At 37.9% G+C, this 18815-nt stretch overlaps 1 protein-coding gene across 1 annotated transcript in view; it reads left to right on the forward strand.

Moving 5' to 3' along the window:
- Nucleotides 1–18815, forward strand: part of TUT4 (terminal uridylyl transferase 4) — a 44000-nt gene that overhangs the window by 3424 nt on the left and 21761 nt on the right. The window contains exons 2-12 of the mRNA XM_063138809.1: nucleotides 7920–8581; nucleotides 9847–10010; nucleotides 10827–10943; nucleotides 11856–12033; nucleotides 13902–13990; nucleotides 15040–15091; nucleotides 15296–15365; nucleotides 15862–15988; nucleotides 17166–17285; nucleotides 17524–17745; nucleotides 17859–18033. Of these exons, the coding sequence (XP_062994879.1) occupies nucleotides 8029–8581; nucleotides 9847–10010; nucleotides 10827–10943; nucleotides 11856–12033; nucleotides 13902–13990; nucleotides 15040–15091; nucleotides 15296–15365; nucleotides 15862–15988; nucleotides 17166–17285; nucleotides 17524–17745; nucleotides 17859–18033 (1867 nt within the window). The 5' untranslated portion in view covers nucleotides 7920–8028. The remainder of the gene's footprint in view (nucleotides 1–7919; nucleotides 8582–9846; nucleotides 10011–10826; nucleotides 10944–11855; nucleotides 12034–13901; nucleotides 13991–15039; nucleotides 15092–15295; nucleotides 15366–15861; nucleotides 15989–17165; nucleotides 17286–17523; nucleotides 17746–17858; nucleotides 18034–18815) is intronic.

Consider the following 18815-nt stretch of genomic DNA (forward strand, 5'->3'; position numbering starts at 1 on the left):
TGTACTTTTCCCAATCTACTGAAAGACTTTGAATTAATATAAAACAAAGACATGAATAATTAAATTATCAATCAGACTGAGACTAACTGGGAAGATCTGGTTTTCCCCCTTAATAGGCAGGGCAAAAATACTGCATGGCTGTGAACTTGTGTTCATGACATGGATGACAGCAGCTTAATTCTTAGCCCTTCTAGGTAAAAACATTAAGGGTACAATCCTATGTAGGTTTAGACTGAAAAATTCCTACAACTCCCAACAGCCCCATCCAGCATGGCTAGCCCAGGCATGCTGGGAGTTATAAGATCTTTTTTCTGAGTAAACACACATAGGATTGTGCCCTAAGGTATATGGGAAACTTTTTCTAATGTTTCAAAAGCTAGATGTATTATATCAGATCTGCGTGTTTAAACATAGGGCTGTTTCATATAGAGAAGGAAGGTGAAGTCTGATTTTAAAAGTTAAGGGGCATGTAAGTGAGAAGAGCCTCTCTCATCCACATCTTCCCTACTGCAGCCCATCTCTTCAGGCTCTCCTCTGTTTGTTTGACTTACATTTAATAAGCCAATGTGGTGTAGTGGCTGAAGTGTTGGACTGGGAGTCAGGAGATCTGGATTCTAGTCCGCACTCAGCCATGGAAACCCACTTGGTGACTTTGGGCCAGTCACAGACTCTCAGCCTAACCTACCTCACAGGGTTGTTGTTGTGAGGATAAAATGGAGAGGAGGAGGGTTATGTGTGCCACCTTGGGTTCCTTGGAGGAAAAAAGGCAGGATATAAATACAATAATAAATAAATAAATAAAACAAAGCATATTGTGTAATTTTGCATGCTGGTTGGAGTAAAATATTTGCTATGAAGGAAAATATTAATAAAGTGCACTTAGTGTGTTTTTAAGCATTTTATTGCAACAAATTCAAAGCTACACCAGGAAATTATCTTTATTGGAATACTTTTAAGTATTTAAAAAAGTTATGACTTAACAGCATACATTTTAGTGTGGCTGTAGAATTGTGTGGATAAATGTGTGCTTCCTAGGGATAGTCTCCTAAAAAACCCAAATTACTACTTTGATTTTAGGTTTCAGTAGTATTGAATCCATGATTTTTGATTTCACTAGAATTGAATCCTTTGCTTTTAGATTCAGCTAATGTCAAATCCAGCTTCATTTATATTGTGTTAATTCATTATGTTTCTAATTAATTTGAAGAAATGGTACATTTTTAAAAGTGAGCAATCTGCCATGGAAAAATTGCTGCAGAAAATTTCCATCCCATGTTACTGCCCCTTTCAGCACCGAAGGGATCACTTCCTGCATTTGAAATTATATATCTATTAGTGAATCAAAACTTTTTATGATCTAGCATTGACAATCAGACGCCTATCGCTATTAGAGTGAAAGCTACTAATTGTTAACAAAGTAAAATCAGACTGAAGCAAGGGATTCCTAAACTGTATGCTGAGGTAAGCACACCATGTGTATTGAATAACTAAACACTAAGTTGGGTGCATCTATATTGTGTATGTCTGGATTAGTATGTCTGGTAAGTAGGGAATGTTAGAATTGAGTAGGTGTGGTTTATGATGTAATAGATAGGGGGAAGAGGAGTATATAAGGAGTGTGTTGGGAGTTTGTGGGGGAGGTTTTTAGTTTTTGTTTTCTTGTGTTTTTTGTTTGTAAAGTAAGAAGAGTTTAGATTCTCTGGATTTAGGATTGGTGTAAAGAGAGAGAAGTGGTTGATGTGTGGAGAGGTTAGATTAGATAGGATTTGAAAGTATTATATTTTGATTTAAAGTTTTTAAATAGCAATAAATTTATTATTATTTTGTTAGCTACAAAATACCACATGTCAGCTTGGCATTATTTACCTGCCTTACAGTTATTAAACACCCACACCAGATTATACCTACAGTATATTTAGAGCAGATCCTGTATTAAACCTGTTTCCCTCATAGCTAGGAGAAAGGTTTTAATTAACCCTCCCTCAGTTTTTCAAGTGGTGGTGTTTGGCCTGAGAAGTGTTTATGTGACGGGCCTAGTGTAAGGGTTTGTTACGTCGCAAGGGTCCATAAATTTTCATAGGCCCTGGTAGTCAAGCTAAAATTTGTGATTGCTAGGACTCTGCTCCTTCCCTTCAGCACAGTCCTACGCTTGTCTGCTTGGAAGACAATCCCATTGTGTTCAGTGGGCTTACTCCCAGATAAGTGTGCATAGAATTGCAGCCTTAGTCCCTGACATCGCTGTAGACCCCTGGGAGGCCAGAATCAATCCCATGTTCTCCTCTCAAGCTCAAAAAGTTTGTACCTTGGGGAGGGGAGCAAGAGTTTGTGCTGACTGGCCAAGATGCTCTGAGCTGCTCACTATCAAAATAGCCAGCTCCTTACTTCCTTTCTAGCTTTAACTGGAGTTGGATGTAGGGATATTCACCATTGCTGAGCTGAGCCTTCTGAATCTCAGTTCAACTATGGGGATGATCCCCAATCTCTCTCAAGTTCCAAACTCACCTTCCTCATTTCCCAAAGAAAAGGTGGTGAATTGAAATGTGGACTTCTGAATGCAACCATCTTTTCCCACATTGATCTGCTGACTCTTCTAATACATGTTTGAAGGCATCTTCCTGAGCTGGTGTGTATGGATACAGCAGGATGCTCTAATGTAACCTGTGCTACATCTAACAGACATGGGGGCATTTCAGAAGCATTGCCATTGCTCAGAAAACACAGTTTTATCTCTGAGAAGACTTTTTAATCTCAGACTGGGCAAAAGGGAATGCAAGTTGCATTTTGCAGTTGCAAGGAAGATGACTGCCCATTGTTTTGGCATTTATCCAGGATTTTGTTTTTCTAAATACCTCTAATTTTAATCCAGAAACAACTGTGATTTAGGTTTCAAAAGTTTAGGTAAACATTGAATTAAAGTTTCTTTTTCATTGACTAAAATAAACATTGAGTTGGATCCAAAGTTGTCTGTGCAGAAGGCTACTTCCTTAGTGGATCTTCCCCTCTTCTCCTCTGCAGCCTCCCCCCTCCCCCCAGCAGCCTATCCAGAACATTGGAGGTAGGGTGCTACAGAGGAGGGAATTGCCAAATATCAGGCAGAGGCACCTTGCTCATTGACCTGTTTACTTCTATTTAGATAGAACTGTTTCCTACAGTTTAGATACTAGCTAATATACATGGTTTAGCATAGGTTGATAGCCCATTAGTTTCATACTAAGTGTTCAAGCAAAGTTACACAGCTGTCAGAGTTGGACAAGTGTCCGCCGCAGCCATAGGGATGCCTGGGCATGGCCACTGCCATTGTGCAACTGTGTAAACCCTTGAGGGAGGGGTCTGTCCACTCCATTTCCTTGAGGGGGATTGTCCCAGAGCAGGGGACGGGGACAGCTGTCTCTCAGACTACCCTCCTTCCCCCCTTCAGACTGTACTGACTGCAAAGATATAAGTTGATATGCTCTTAACTTGTGTTTCATATTTTCTCTAACAGCTTGTAATTATTATTTGTTAAGTGTATAACAAAATAAGATGTTATAGAGAATACAGTACATCATCTTATATTTTACAATCCTTTCAGCTATATTCCATAACTTTGCACTTTGTGCCAATAGATACAAACACTAAGGAGAGCAGATACTAACATATGTCTGGCTGTAAAATGCAAAGTAAGGGTGCTATTATTCATTTGTTGCATTTAGAATATATGTGAAAAATGCATGGGAGCACACGGCCCATCATAATGTATGGTGGCACTGGGTTGGGAAATGTTCAGATGAAATATGTCCTCTAAGCCTCTTCTCTTTCTTTTTTTGTCCGCCCCCCTCTCCAAAACCCTTTGATTAGTGAATAGAATTCTTCATGCTGTGTTGTTAAAGGACCCTTTACCCCATTCCTTCAGGGCTAGCGGCTGGCAGCATTACTGCACAACCCTCAGCAGTGCTAGTTTTGGGATTGGGGGGAAGCAGGGAGTGGTTTTACCCATTGATGTTTTTCTACAAGGACAGTGTTTATTAAAATACCAGCACTGCTAGCTTGAATCAGTTTAATAGATAAATTAGCTAACTAATGCTAGAGTAGATTAATAGATATGGGGCGGTTTTGATTAGCAAGGCTGAATTTTATTTGGTAGGGTTGAGAGGGTGTGGTTTATTTTTTGAGAGTTTTCTGATTTTTCTTTAATATTCAGGATAATTTAAAAAAGAAATATTGACACTGGTAACAGTGAATTGTTGTTAAGGCTGCAATTCTGTGCACACTTATTTGGGCATAGCTTGTTGAATTAGTGGAACTTCTGAACAAGTATGTATTGAATAAACTGCAAATTTGAATTCTAAAATGTCTTCCAGTATCTCAAAAGGGCACCTAAATTAGATTTGGATATTAAGCAAATTTACTTACATTTAATATGCTTTTTTCTTTTGTATTAAATGTTTGTTAAGTTTTTTGCCCTATTTGTATTTCTCTGGGGTTTTGGTGCAATACTTCATATCCTGATATTACACTCAGTTAATAATGTTGGTAGAAGATAACTGAATTATAAAACCTAAACATTAACAGGAAATGGAAATGAAACTTGTTTGGTTCTTCATTTGTCTGAGCCATATAACTATGTTATAAATAGAAAAGAAATCTAAAGTTTCAGGTATAAACTACAGGTGGCTGGTCTATCTTTGTCTCTCTTAACATTTTAAATAGTTTAGCTTTGTATTCATGCTTTTAAGCCTAGTAAATAAATAAATCCCATTCCTTCTGTGTAATTTATCATTGGTGTTACTATTCAGGCAATATCAACTGTCAACAGAGAAGGATAGCACCAAAATTAACTTTTCCCCAACTGGTCTCAGTGCTTACATATTGATAATTTGCTCTGATTAAGCTAAAATAGGATAGGGCTATGCCATATTTACAAGACATATTCTGTTGCTTTGTTCCCCAACCTGCTGCCCTCTGCAATTCACATCTTTCCCAGTGAAGTGCTAGACTTACAGTATCTAGAGCAGTGGTTTCCAAACTTTTTCAGGTCACCACTCCCTTGGTTCCACAAACTCATGCCCAGCGGCCCCTTATCCTACACTATAAAAATCATTATTCGGAATAGTGGTTTTCAACAACCCACCAAGGAAGATAATAACAATAAAATTCAAAAAAGTAACAATTAATTGAATACTTTATTCAAAATCCAGTTGGTGCGCCCTGCCATGCTGGCTGCAAACAGAGGTGTTCGCTCTCATTTCCCTCCCTCCCTCAGCAAGCCTGGGGCAGGTGCTTCCCATTTAGAGGGGATTCTAGGAGTTGAAGGACTTTTTTCTGTCTAAACATGCATAAAAATGTGCCTTTAACTTATCATGTCACACTAGCATGAATACAGGAATCAAATAGGATTTCCTTCTTCAGTGGAACACACTTACTTACGAATAAGCACCATTTTGTTATAGGAAAGGATAATGTATTTTAATTAAAATTTTAAAATAATTATCTGCCACCTGGTACAGAGTTTTCCTATGGAAAATCTGGCTGGCTCTGAAGTAGAGGGGCACTAATTTTACTGTACTTATTGTCTTTAAATATGGTTAAATATCCCACAGTTACCTTGCTATTCTATTTCTACAATTCGTTTTCTCCGATCTTTTCTTCACCCTCTCTTTGTTTTCAGGCTGAATCCTATGCACATTTACCTCAGAGTAAGTTCTATTGATCTCAGTGGGGCTTACTTCTGAGTAGACATACTTAGGATTGTGTTGCTGCTCTGTTTTTATGGTGACACAAGATACACACATACCATGTTTACCAAAAGAACGCTTGAAAAAAGGGGGTTGGACACCCTGAAATAAGCAAGGGCAGATAGGAATTGTTTCAGCAAGCATTCTGGAAAAAGGTGCTGCTGAATCTTCTTTAGCCAGGAAGGACCTGGGGAATTGCAATTCTCTCTCCCTCCCCCTTTTCTTTTCTCTCCCAATCCTGTTGTAGTCCAGATTTTTTGGGGGGTGGGAGCACACACACAGACACACAGCATCTCTCTCTCTCCAATCCCCCTCCCTCCAAGCCTCTCTCTCTCTCTCTCTCTCTCTCCAACCCCCACTCCCCCCAAGCCCCACAATAGCTGCCAGGCTGATTAGGACAGGAGGGCAGCAGCTCAGAGGGGAGATGGCCCCAATCTGCAATTCCTGACAGGGGAAGGGAGCCTGGTGATGCCTTGCAGCAGCACAAGCAGTCCTGCTCCCCAACCAGCCTGCCGGCTGACTGCTGTTCTTGGCAGCTGCTCTGCCACCCGCCGTCCTCCACATGCGCCTTCCACTCCGCCACATGGCTGCTGCTCCCGCCTTGTGCAGCAACTATTGCGAGAAGTCTGTCGGGGTAGCTTGTAGGAGGAAGCAGCTCTGACCGAGGGAGCGAGCAGGCGGCGGTGGCTCCAGCAGGAAAGAAGCCTTGGGCCCTCCTAGACAGGAGAAGAGTGGGCAGAGCAGCTGAATTCACCGCTGTTTCCTGGTCTGCTGCCTCCTGTGGGCGCTTCCCCCACCCCCTACTTCTGGTGGGGCCGCTGTGGGCTTGAGATAGGAGGAGGGAGCGGCTGTGTGAGTGAGAAAGTCCTTCCTGAGCAGGAGCAGTGTGGGCAGAGCAGCTGAATTTGCCGCTCTTTCCTGCTCGGTCCCTGGGTTTTAGGCCCTTCTGGAGAGACCACCTCGAGCGCCCTCCCGCCGCCCCTTTGCCTGTTAGCACCCCCTGCCAGCGCCCCCCTGCCGTCTCTTTGCCTCTTAATGCCCCCCTATGCAATCCCACCGCCCCCAAGGGGGCAATACCGCCCACTTTGGGAACCACTGATCTAGAGGGTACGAAGTTGTGGAAGGCTGTTCTATTGTAACAATTTTGCTGGACAACATCTCTGTGGCTCTTATTTTGTGTGTTTAAAGTGGTGAAAGCAAACTTATTTTGGCAGCTGTAGAAGCATAAAAATATACGCCTGTGTATGAATGCTGTGAAACCTTAATGCTTCTGAAAACATTACAGATTGGCAGTCTTCCTACAAAACAACCTTAAGAATTTTCAGCATTAACATGGGCAGCATTGGTAGCAGTCTCTAGTGTAGGTAGCAAGGAAAAGCATGAATAGGAGAATATGCTGAAGGGTATTTTTTTTATCTCTCTCACCCCACTTTACTACACTTGTTGCCTTTACCAAGGGTAAAGAAGAATTTGAAACATACATCAATTTATTAAGCTAAAAGAGGCCATCTGATCATAAAATGTGATTATTCTTTGTGTCCATTATTGCCCCCCAACACACACTTTTGTTTTAGTAGAAAAAAATCATAGCAAATATTTTTGTAATTTCTTTTTTAATTGTATTTTATTATTTTAGATAAAACAATACAAATATACAACAGTTCTCTCTCCCTCCCCCAAATGAGAGCGCCATGGAAAAAATATGGATAGCAAGGACAAAACAAAGTTTGCAATGGCAAAAGAAGAAAAAAGGGTCTTCCACCAGTTAAATAAAAATAGTGGAAGTCGATACCTCCTTAGGAAATAAAATTAAACCAAGCCTTATAAAAAGTGTTGGTAGTTGTGTTGCTTCTTCGGTTCTGGGTTTCATTTGCTGTAATTTCTTGATAAAGTGTTTGGGACTGATCCAAGACATTTCTATCCAACACCCAATTTATTTTGGCACATGAGGCACAAAATCTCAGAAGCACCTCTTCCCATTCCTGACATTAAAAATACAATAACAACAAATTTAATAACTGTTTGCTGCCTTTTCATGACACTCAAAATCTGCTGGCTGGGGCTGTCATCTCAATCTGCCTAAAGGTATGGCAGGGCCTGAAAATATTGTTTTATTGCATTGGGTTTCTCAAGGATCAACAACGCATTGACTACTTAGTGATTTTCAGTAACATTTTAATTTGTTTGTTAATTTTTTCTCTGCAGACAATCAGCCAGATACTTTGCTTGAACAGAGGATTCTGCTCCGTTAAAATTGTTGCAAAATCACATTTCAAGTAGTCTGAAGTGAAAGACGAAGCAGGTCTTCTCAATAATGGAAGAGGGCAAGAGCTCAAAAAGTGGAAATCATGACACAAGAAAATCTGCACGTATTGTCTGTGAAGAAAGCAAAGTTGCAACAAATCAAAACTATAAAACTAACAAAAATGACAAATCTATAAAGGAAGCTGGGAAAAGTTCTTCAGGTGGGAGCATTTTTAAAAAGAATAAGCAAAATGATGTTTGCCCTGAAAAGTCAGGAGAAAATAAATCATGTAAGACAAGTACTTATATTCCTGGATGTAAAGACGTGGGGTCAAGTCTTCAGGATCAAAGTCATAGCAAAGCAAAAAGATTACCTAATGTACCTGCAGAATTAGAAAATCTGAAACCGTTAAGAGTTCAGCACATGGATGAAAGCCTTCCAAGCTGCCATATTTCAGAGAATGGTGCCAGCACAGAAACCTTACCAACTGCCCAAAGAGGAAGTTCTGCATTAGAAAACCCAGCAGGACAGGACACATCTAAAATTAATATCAACTGGCCTAATGACTCAGACAAAAGTAGTTTGGATCTAAGACCAATGGAACAGACATCTGAAGACTCCTGTGAGTGTTGCATTCAGTTTTTATAAAAGAAAAGAAATCCAGTCTGAAATATGTTTAAACAGTTTACTATATGTAATTTATCAAGCACAGCAGTAGAATGTCTTTTTAATGTAAGCTAACTGGACAAAGTCTAAAAAAAATACGTATTTTATGTGTACTAATTATAGTCCTGAAAGAAAATATGATCTTGTGTTTTGCTTAGTTTGCATTCTCAGAACATGCTATATTAACTTCTCAACTGAAGCAGCTACTTGTAACCCATCTAATTTGAATAGTTTTTGGTTGAAGCTATCAGAATAGGTTTTCTTTTCGTCCTTTACCAGTTAACCCATTTAGTTCAGAATTTCTCAGACTACTTCAGCATGTGGGATCTCACCTACACATACCACAATATGAGGTAATAGAATGGATTGTGTCATGTCCGGTGCAAGTGTAAAATCCCACTTTTGGATGCTTTCTTATATTTAAAACTCCATGCAAATAGAAAACAAGCATACTAAGCAGGGGCCTATTCTAAAACCTTCTTTGTCAATGTTTCAGTTTTCTGTTTGAAGAGAGTTTTTTAAAATGTGGCATTTTCAAATGTAGACTCTTATCCCCATGCAGTCTGAAGTATGATAATCTATTATATCAACCCATTCTGCCAAGTGTAGACCCAGCATGGATTATGTTAATAGTATTGATGTCGACACAACTGTCCCTGAGCACTATAAGTATTGATGGGCTTGGTGAGTAGATTTTTGGACTTAAAGGTCAGAGACCTGGACTGAAGATATGAAGATAATCTACTCAAATAAGCATTCATTGAGTGACATGGGACAAGTTTCTCAGCATAAATTATTTATCTGTAAAATGGAAATAACAGTAACATGTCTCATGAATTTGTTGTAAGCATGGCTAAGGAAATGAGCTTGCACCTTATTCACTGTATCACATACAACTAGAGTTAATAAAGCATTGCATATATAATTATAGTAATAATTTCATATACTGCTTTTTCTGATGGCTCAGGGTGCTTCATAGACAGGATCTCATCAATCCTTTCAACTGCCCTATGTTTGAATCTCATTAATGACAACGGAAATCATCTAACTGAAACTTTGAAACTTATTTTAAAACTTCTATGCTTAGCATTACATTAATTGCCAAGGAAATACCATATCCCCAGTATACAATTTCCTTTTTATATAATTATCCCTCAGTTTATATTTAAGGTAGTCTGGGCAAAATGAGCTTTTCATCAACTTCCCTCATCCTTCCACCAGGTAAAATAAAGCATTCTGATTCTACTAAAGAAATTAATTCAGAGGCTGATTATTTAGAAAATGTTGCTGTAATTGATGAATCGACTTTGATGGCAGAACAACAGTTAGGCTTGAAACAAGCTGAAGAACGACTGGAAAGAGATTATATTAACCGCTTGGAAAAAGTAAGTAGTGGTTTCAAGTTAGTATTCTTTTCTTCTTAGACTATTTCCCCACTTATTTACATGGCTCCTCATTGTATAGCTAGTTCAAAAGAAGAAATTAACTGACTACTGGGTTTCATCTTTAATAAAGTTTTTGGTGTGAGATGGCTTTTCCTAGAGAAGACAGGAACTCCTTCCCAACAGTGTTTGAATTTTTTGTGAATGTGACAGGATGCATATTGCTAATTTACATAACATATTTTATAATCAATGGCAGTATAGTTGATTCACTTTAATTGGGGGTCTATTCACATGATATTCTGGGTGTATGGTAAGCGCTGGAAAAGCCTGTTCATATTATTTCTTAATCCATCATAAATCAGCAATTGTGCATCTGCCTCCATGTGAAAGATTTGGGTTTGGCACCTGTCTGGAAGTCTCTATTTTTGAGTATTTGTGAAAAGTTGAATCTTGTGCATGGTAGCCAACATACATGACAAGCTTGATAAGCGCTGATAATCAACATGCACGAGCTATTCTAATATGTTTTCCATGGCTGTCATGCCCAGAGAACAAATGAATAAACCCTGTTTGACCATGCTGACAGCCAGGGTATCAGTGGCTTTATAAAAAGATGAAAAATGTGGGTCTAAGCTATTTAAAAGTATGATATGTGAATAAACTCTTCATATATCAGTATGTCCATAGGGATGATCCCCATCTGCTATGCTCTTCTCTGCTACGTGTGCTTAGTAGCATTTTATTATTGTCATGATGGAAAAGAAAACAGACATAATTAAGTAGCTGCTGAATTTTAAATGTGTGGTTTTTCCACAGCGCTCTCCAGAGTACTCTAATTGTCAGTACCTATGCAAGCTCTGCTCAGTTCACATTGAAAATATCCAGGGAGCTCACAAACATATTAAAGAAAAACGCCATAAAAAGAATATCATGGTAAGTGTTTGAACAAGACTTGGATTTTCTGATCATGAATATACACTTCATTTTAAGTAACTTCTAAAAATTGTCTGGCTGAAACAAAGGTAAACATATATAGGACTGTAATCATAAGGCAATATTGTTGGTGATGGAAAAAATGCTGATCTACTATTCTTGAGATCATTCTCTCTCTCTCTTCCTCATTCATGTATGGTACCCATGACATTTTACCAAACTAATCCAAACAATTAGAATTATAGTCAGATTAATAAAACACTTGATAAAACAATCATTAACGTTCTGCCTAAAAGTTTGGCTAAACAGAAATGTTCATACAGTCTTGCAAAAACGTGAGGTACTGAGTTGGGACCCCATGACTAAGGAGACCATGTCTCATATGGTTATCAACCTAACCTCTGCCTAAAATAATAGTCCTCACTGAATAATCTCAGTGAGCAAAAGAATGGATTCATCAGGAAAAGTTGCTGTCTTGGTACCAAACTAGCCAAAAGCTTAAATAAATAAATATTGCTGCTGCTCCTGAATTGGAGGAGAACCAAAAACAGAGCTCAGTGTCATCAGAGTATTGATAGCATCCAAATATTAATAATATGGGCAACAATATTGAACTTTCTTTGCAGTATCCTGATTGGATAGTTCATATGGGGTGGAGTGAAATCTGTGCAACATTACCGTTACATGTTGCATAACCAAAATGAGATCTCCGTAGCCATGTAGAGATTCTTCAGAGATCTATAATTCCCATCATGAGGGGACCTCTTGACATCATATCAAGTTCATGAACTTCTAAATACATTCAACTTCTAAAAAAATTAACAGGATTTGAAGAAGCAAGTGAAAATGAGATTTGAAGGATTTTCATGTTCAACAGTAAGAGTAATATTTATTGCTCATAATATTCTTCAGGAAAAACAAGAAGAAAATGAACTGCGTGCCCTCCCTCCCCCTTCTCCAGCACAAGTAACCGCCTTGAGTTTTATGCTGATGGAGGCAGCAAAGGAGCAAGGCATATCAGATGATGATTTCAAAATCCGCCAAGGAATTGTATGTGATATGGAGAACATAATTCAGCAACCCTTACCAGGTGACTGGTGTAGATTTAGCCATTTTCTTCAGCTATTTCGTTTAGGGATTATTTTTATTTTTGTAGGTACAATCTCGGTGTATCGTTTATTTGACTTGCATATTCTTAATTGTGCACAGAAATGCAGTTTTGGAATGCTGCAAGACTAGAAGGTAGTGGCAGTTTTTGGCATTCCTGATTGTTTTTAAGATGCCTTTTTTAATGGTGTGCTGCTTTTAATGATGCACTGGTTTTAAACGTTTGAATTAGTTGTATGTATTTTATGGTGTTTTTATTAGTGTTGTACCCCGCCTCGATCCAGAGGGAGAGGCGAGTAACAAATAAATAAATTTATTATTATTATTATTATTATTATTATTATTATTATTATTATCTTCTTCATCATCATCATCATTTTCCAAGAAATTCACTTTGATAATCACATTTTGCACTCTCGTGGCAGATTTAAAATGATTGGTGATGAGTAGTTGTATTTGAAGTTCTTGTTTATCAATAAACATTTCAAGGAGGTGAAGCTGAACTTGGTTTTTTCATAATTTCTCAAGTGGGCATGAATGCTTTGCCTGTATTTATTATGGTTATAATAGATTTTTGGTTAGGAAAGCAGAAGTTAAGTAGCTTGTTTATATTAGGAAAAAGCAATATAAACAGACACAGCATTGATTAAACTGGCATTGCAAGTCTCTCCAGTTCAGAGATAAAACTGAAATTGATGCAAATCCTTTTATTTCTTCATAATGAAAATAGAATGCTCTCAACATTTGGATGTGAGAGCACAGTGTTCTCAGCAAAGAAGCTGTCAGTATGAAATATTATTGTAGTTCTATTTACATGTTATATTGTATACCCTGTCTTGTAATAATAGGGGCAAATAATAGCACCTTAACAGCATTGGTAGGGAAAAACACCGACTTACCAGAGTGACATTTAAGGCTGGCAACTGTTCAATGTGACCATGCTCTTTTAGTATCATTTTTCGGTCTGTCAGTGATACTTCTGAGGGCAACTTGAGATACAGCCGTTTTTTAAACATGGAGATCACTTCCATGTAAAAATATGTAATCACCTTGTCATTTGGTGAATGCGGAGTTGTCTATTTCACCACATGGTGTGTTTTTGTAGCATGTACTTTCAGATAAATAGGCAAGTGTACATTTTTCATACATAACAGTTTATATATAGGACACATGTGTTGCCAAGCAGCATGGGGTTCATGTTTATAAAACCAAGTCTTAAATACACTTTTTCTTAGAAGTAATACTATAGTTTGTACATCTTGCATCTGATGAGAGAATTTGACTTTTATCAGGAAACAACAGTGGCTTGGTTCACATGTTATGATAACCCCAAATATGGGTTTGGTATAGGTTGGCATTGAATCATAGGTTGGCATTACATGTGAACTCTACTATGGTTTAACTATGAGTTTTAACCATGGACAACCAAGGAAGAGAGCCCATGGTTTGTTTTTGAGTTTTGAACTCTGGGCCGTTCATGGTTAGTAACCTGCAGTGAGACCATAGTGCAAGGTTCGCATGTAATGACAATTTACGATCCAACAACAACACATATCCAGCCTTTAGTTGCTAAGTGTGATCCATGTCAATGTACAGTAGGGCCTGTATCAGTTGTATCTCTGAACTGAAGGGAATCTGAAATGGCAAGTGAATCAATAATGTGTCATTTACACTATTGTTCACTAATAGGAACAAACTAATTTCTGATTTTCTAACCATAACGTATCATATCATTGGAAGACAAAATAATACTTATATAGTCTGAAGTAATAGGAACATGCGTAGTAACATCAAAGTATGGGGAAAGGTTATGAAAGCCACGTGATTACTTACAGAATTCTTTATTTTCAGAGTGTTCATTGAGGATGTATGGATCCTGTCTAACCAGATTTGCTTTTAAAACCAGTGACGTTAATATTGATATAAAATTTCCCACCACGGTAAGTTTAAGAAATATCTATGTTATCTAATTAGAAATGTTTTATGGCTGTGGTCTCAAAGATATTTTTTTACTACTATAGGGTTGTTGTTTTTTACCAACAATGAGGTAATTTCAGTCCAGTGTAGTTACTCCAAAATAATATTTTATATTTAGATTGCTAATCCTTACTTTCAAACCAGAGTTTACTTTGTATATAGATGGAATATAGGCTATGATAATTTTGATGATTAAATTATATGTAACAGGACAAAAGAAAAGGATGCCATTGTACAAAGCATACTGACTTGGAAGTAAGTTCTGTTGAAACAGTTGTGTCTCCCATATGAGAAAATATCCTTAGTACGGGGGTACATATTTGATAAGGCAGTGAGAGGAATGAGAGTAAAGGAGGGTTCTGCACTTCATGAATCTGATGAAGTGCACTCTAGTGTATGAAAGCTTATGTCATAATAAAATGTTAGGTGTTGCAAGACACTTGGTTATGTTTGCTGCTACCATTCTTGAAAGTGTGTTTGTCTGCAAAGGACCAGGAAAGGCTTTGTTGAATATATGGGCTTTGGGAGGAAACATACATGAAGCAGCATAGGCTGGTTTGACTTTAGAGTGACAGCTTGCCTAATACAAGCCTGATCCAGCCTTTACATGCAGGAGTCAGGAAGCATACGTGGAAATTGTCCTCTCATTGATGGGTGAGGGATCCTGGAGTTGAAAGGGTGTCTATGTTGCCTTTGCTGAGCAGTTTGCCACCATGCCTTAAAGCAATCTAGAAGAGGCCTGAATAGCAGGACAAGTGGTAGTTCCAGGTACTAGATAGCTTGGAGGTCCCTTCATTGTACACAATTTTCGGTGACTTGATTCAGGTTCCAGAGGCAAGTACATCTGGCCATCTGGGGCCTGTTTATACAATCATAGGACACTGTACTCTGCTTGTTGTGCTGGCAAAAAGAGGGCTGGATGATACCTTATGACTGTAATGAATATGATTGCCCTGTTCGCTTTGATAGAATCAAAATGAGGGTAAAATAACCTTCTTGTTCATTATTTTAGATGAGTCATCCAGATGTTCTGATACAGGTGCTTGATATTTTAAAAAACAGTGGTAAGTTTCCATGCCGTTTATTTCCCATTTACTTTCTCCATATTCTGATTGATGCTGGGAACATAAAAGGATCTGACAGAGGACATGGTACATTTCTAGCCTGCTGCATGAATTGAATTTGAATCCAGATGAATTTGAATCCATTAGAGAACTATGGGAGACACTTTTATTTCCTGATATACTTTCTGTTTTTTTCTCCTTCAGCTTCTTACTCTGATGTGGAATCAGATTTCCATGCCAAAGTTCCTGTTGTTTTTTGTAAAGACGTTAAAAGGTTTGTGTAATTTGTGTTATGGGTTCATGTTAAAAGGATTATTGAGAAGTTATCAGCTTCAGTTTAGTATTTTAGGATCCATTTTAGATTGCAAAGGATAAAAGTCTATTTTCACTTTGGAGCTACCTTTAGAACTGTTTCCTAATTTGTCAAGGAGCAGAGCTTTTCATAAATACTTCAAAAACGACAAAGAGCATAGTTTAACCAAAGTGTTATGCACTTTTAAGTCCCAATGATTTCAGTGAGACAGATTTGAGCATACTTTTAATCCTTCTTTTAAATCCAGTGGCACTTATAATGCTTAATGTTTGGCTGGATTGTGCCCAAAGCAATAAATAAACTTCAGTATCTGTTGGAAGAAATCAACACATGGAAAGAAACTAATGCAGACTGCATATATATGGCAAGATTTGCATGTTCTTTGGTTTTTGTGTTTTCAAAAACAAAAAAAAGTGATACAACTTACAACTTTTTTTAAAATTTCTTTCAATGTCAGTGGTTTAACTTGCAAAGTAAGTGCTGGAAATGATGTGGCCTGCCTTACAACTGACCTGCTAGCTGCGCTCGGCAAACTAGAGCCAGTCCTTGTTCCTTTGGTGTTGGCTTTTCGCTACTGGGCGAGAGTAAGTTTTTAAAATACAGACATTTCTTCCTTTCATGTTTACCTCATATGTAAATACAATAAAACATTTACAACACTTAAGCAACAAGTTGTAGTGTAAAGAATACATTTTTAAATTATATATTTCTTTTTAAATTACCTTTTTTCTGTATCGGAAAATATAGAGCATTTGAATTAAATCCAATGACTGCATACAGAACTTCCATGCACACACTGAGGCTTCCTAGATGTGCATCAGGACTTATCAGGCTTCTTTTTATGGAAGCGCCTTGTACTTCCTGAAAGATGCTCCCAAAAAATCAGAGGACCCTACAGAACAGCCTCTTAATACAGTGTAAGGAGCTGCAGTTGGAAGTATAAATCAGGAAACATTTGTTATGTGCTATAATGGATGCACATTCAGTAATCCTGGCCCCTGAAATTGCATATTTCTTCTATCCAAATTAGTCGGAAAATAAATCTGCAGATACAACAAACACTAAAGAAGAAGGAAATTAGTATGCCAAAGATTAGTTAGAGTTTTCTAAACAACAATGTTGAGTTGATGGGAAATAGAAAAACGGATCACTACATATGGTTTATGAGTTCTGGCTACAGTAATCATAAAGAAGTATTTTTTCCAGATTCTGATTTGTAGTCTGGGAGGGATGTCTGCATTCCACTTGTAGAATGTCACCTACAATTTGGCCATGCAAGGGTGTAGGCATGCTTACGAAAGTGTGCAAGCTTATGTTATATGAAAACCCCTCTGATGTCTGTTTTAACTAAATCTTGTGGATATCTAAATTGAATTGGTGACTTACATCATGTAACCCTTGTTTATATAAATGGAACTCCTACTTATCCAATTTTTTCTTGGTTTATAGATAATGGGTGTGTTTACTTATTTTATTACATTTCTGACCTGCCTTTCTTCCATCATGGAACTTAAAGTACCATACACAGGGGTCCCAGGTGGTGTCCCCATCCAGGCATTGACCAGAATCAGACCTGCTTAACTTCAACAAGGTTGCTGCATTATGTGCCTTCAGACTATGTCCAGACTAGGCCTTTATCCTATGACTGGAAAATGTTGGTTGGCTACACTCAAGGTTTACAAAGTCTACTATGTTTTGCTTTAAAAAAAAAAAAAAGAAGTACATCACAGAACTAACGCCTATCTCTTCCATTTTTTGTAGTTATGCCATATTGACTGCCAGGCAGAAGGTGGAATCCCTTCGTATTCTTTTGCCTTAATGGTGATATTTTTCCTTCAACAAAGAGAACCACGAATACTACCTTCATATTTAGGCAATTGGGTAAGTTTATTAAAAAAGCAAAATATAGGAGCCTGGATTTAAAGAACCATGTAACTAGTTCCATGGACCCAAAGGAGGAAATCAACAATTCCAATAGACTTGTCTAAAATAGTTTTTCTATCTCTATTGATACTTCATATTTTAACATAATCTATACCATAAAATAAATGCTGATATGTCTGATTTATATAGAGCACATGATTTTGTTATTTGAAAATTATTTTTCCCTTTTGCTTAGATTGAAGGCTTTGACTCTAAGAAGGCTGATGACTACCAGTTGAAGGGTATAGAAAATGAAAAGTTTGTAGTGTGGGAATACAAACCATCAAATAATGGAGCAGGGAAAAATTTGAGTGGTGCTGAAGGAAAAACTAAAGGTGAACAGCACAGAGGTGGTAACAAGACTGCAGCAAACCTAGAGACAAACACCCAAAGTACTCCAAAGGAGAAAAATGGCAATGTAAGTAATTGTCTTTAAATGGAAATTGGCCTTTTTAGATTTTTTCTTAAAATAACTGCATTTAGTGTCCAAAAAATCAGCAATTATAAATTTCCCCTTTCTGCTTCTTTCAGTCTCCTTTAGCATTGGAAACACCACACCAGATATCTCTGGGACAACTGTGGTTAGAACTGTTGAAGTTTTATACACTGGAATTTGCTTTGGAAGAATATGTTATCAGCGTACGGGTACAAGAACTTTTAACCAGAGAGAACAAAATCTGGCCTAAAAGGCGAATAGCTATTGAAGGTGGGGCACTGCAATTTGTAATAAGTCTAGCAATGCTTTAACTTTGTCTTACTTATCTAACTTTATGTATATAAAACACTGTCTTATGCTATATTACCTATAAAGGGTTTTTATTTGTTTGTCTGTCACATACTTGGCCTTGTTGACTGGCATGCATATGAGGCTTATAATTACTTAAAACAATTAATTTAACAAATTTAAACTTCCCTTTGAATTTGTATTCAAATACCTCTGTAGTTATATTTCTAGTGGTATAATGGACTCAAGATGCTGGCTTCCGCCTGCCCCTACACCCATATATTCTTTTTGGGATTTTCAAAGTAATTTTAAAGGGAAGAAACATGCCATTCCACTTTCTTCATACTCCTATGCCAAAAATACTGGGCCAGTTGGTGAGATTGCCTCGCCTCAGCCTACCATGTGCTGCCCACACACTTGAATATTCAAGCTGCATGGGTGATTGCTGTAGCTTACTGTGCTGTGTGAACTTGGTGAGGGTGGCTTATGTGAGGATTAAACAGCCATGAGTTCACATAAGTCACCCTCGCTGGGTTTACTAGGCACAATAAGCCACAGTAACCAACGACCATGGCTTGAATATTCAAGCGGTCAGCATGCACCATCATCCATCATGGTTTAAGCAAGCCATGGTGGGCTGTAATGATGAGGCCAACCTGGTTACTGTTATGGATGTAGTTTTAAAGTTTGGCCTATCCTAGCACTGCATGAACTTTATTGCTGTACTTTGTTGAGAAAACAAATGCAGAACCATGGATCAGTAA

The sequence above is a fragment of the Elgaria multicarinata genome, chromosome 1 (assembly GCF_023053635.1).
Source record: "Elgaria multicarinata webbii isolate HBS135686 ecotype San Diego chromosome 1, rElgMul1.1.pri, whole genome shotgun sequence".
Lineage (NCBI taxonomy): Eukaryota > Metazoa > Chordata > Lepidosauria > Squamata > Anguidae > Elgaria > Elgaria multicarinata.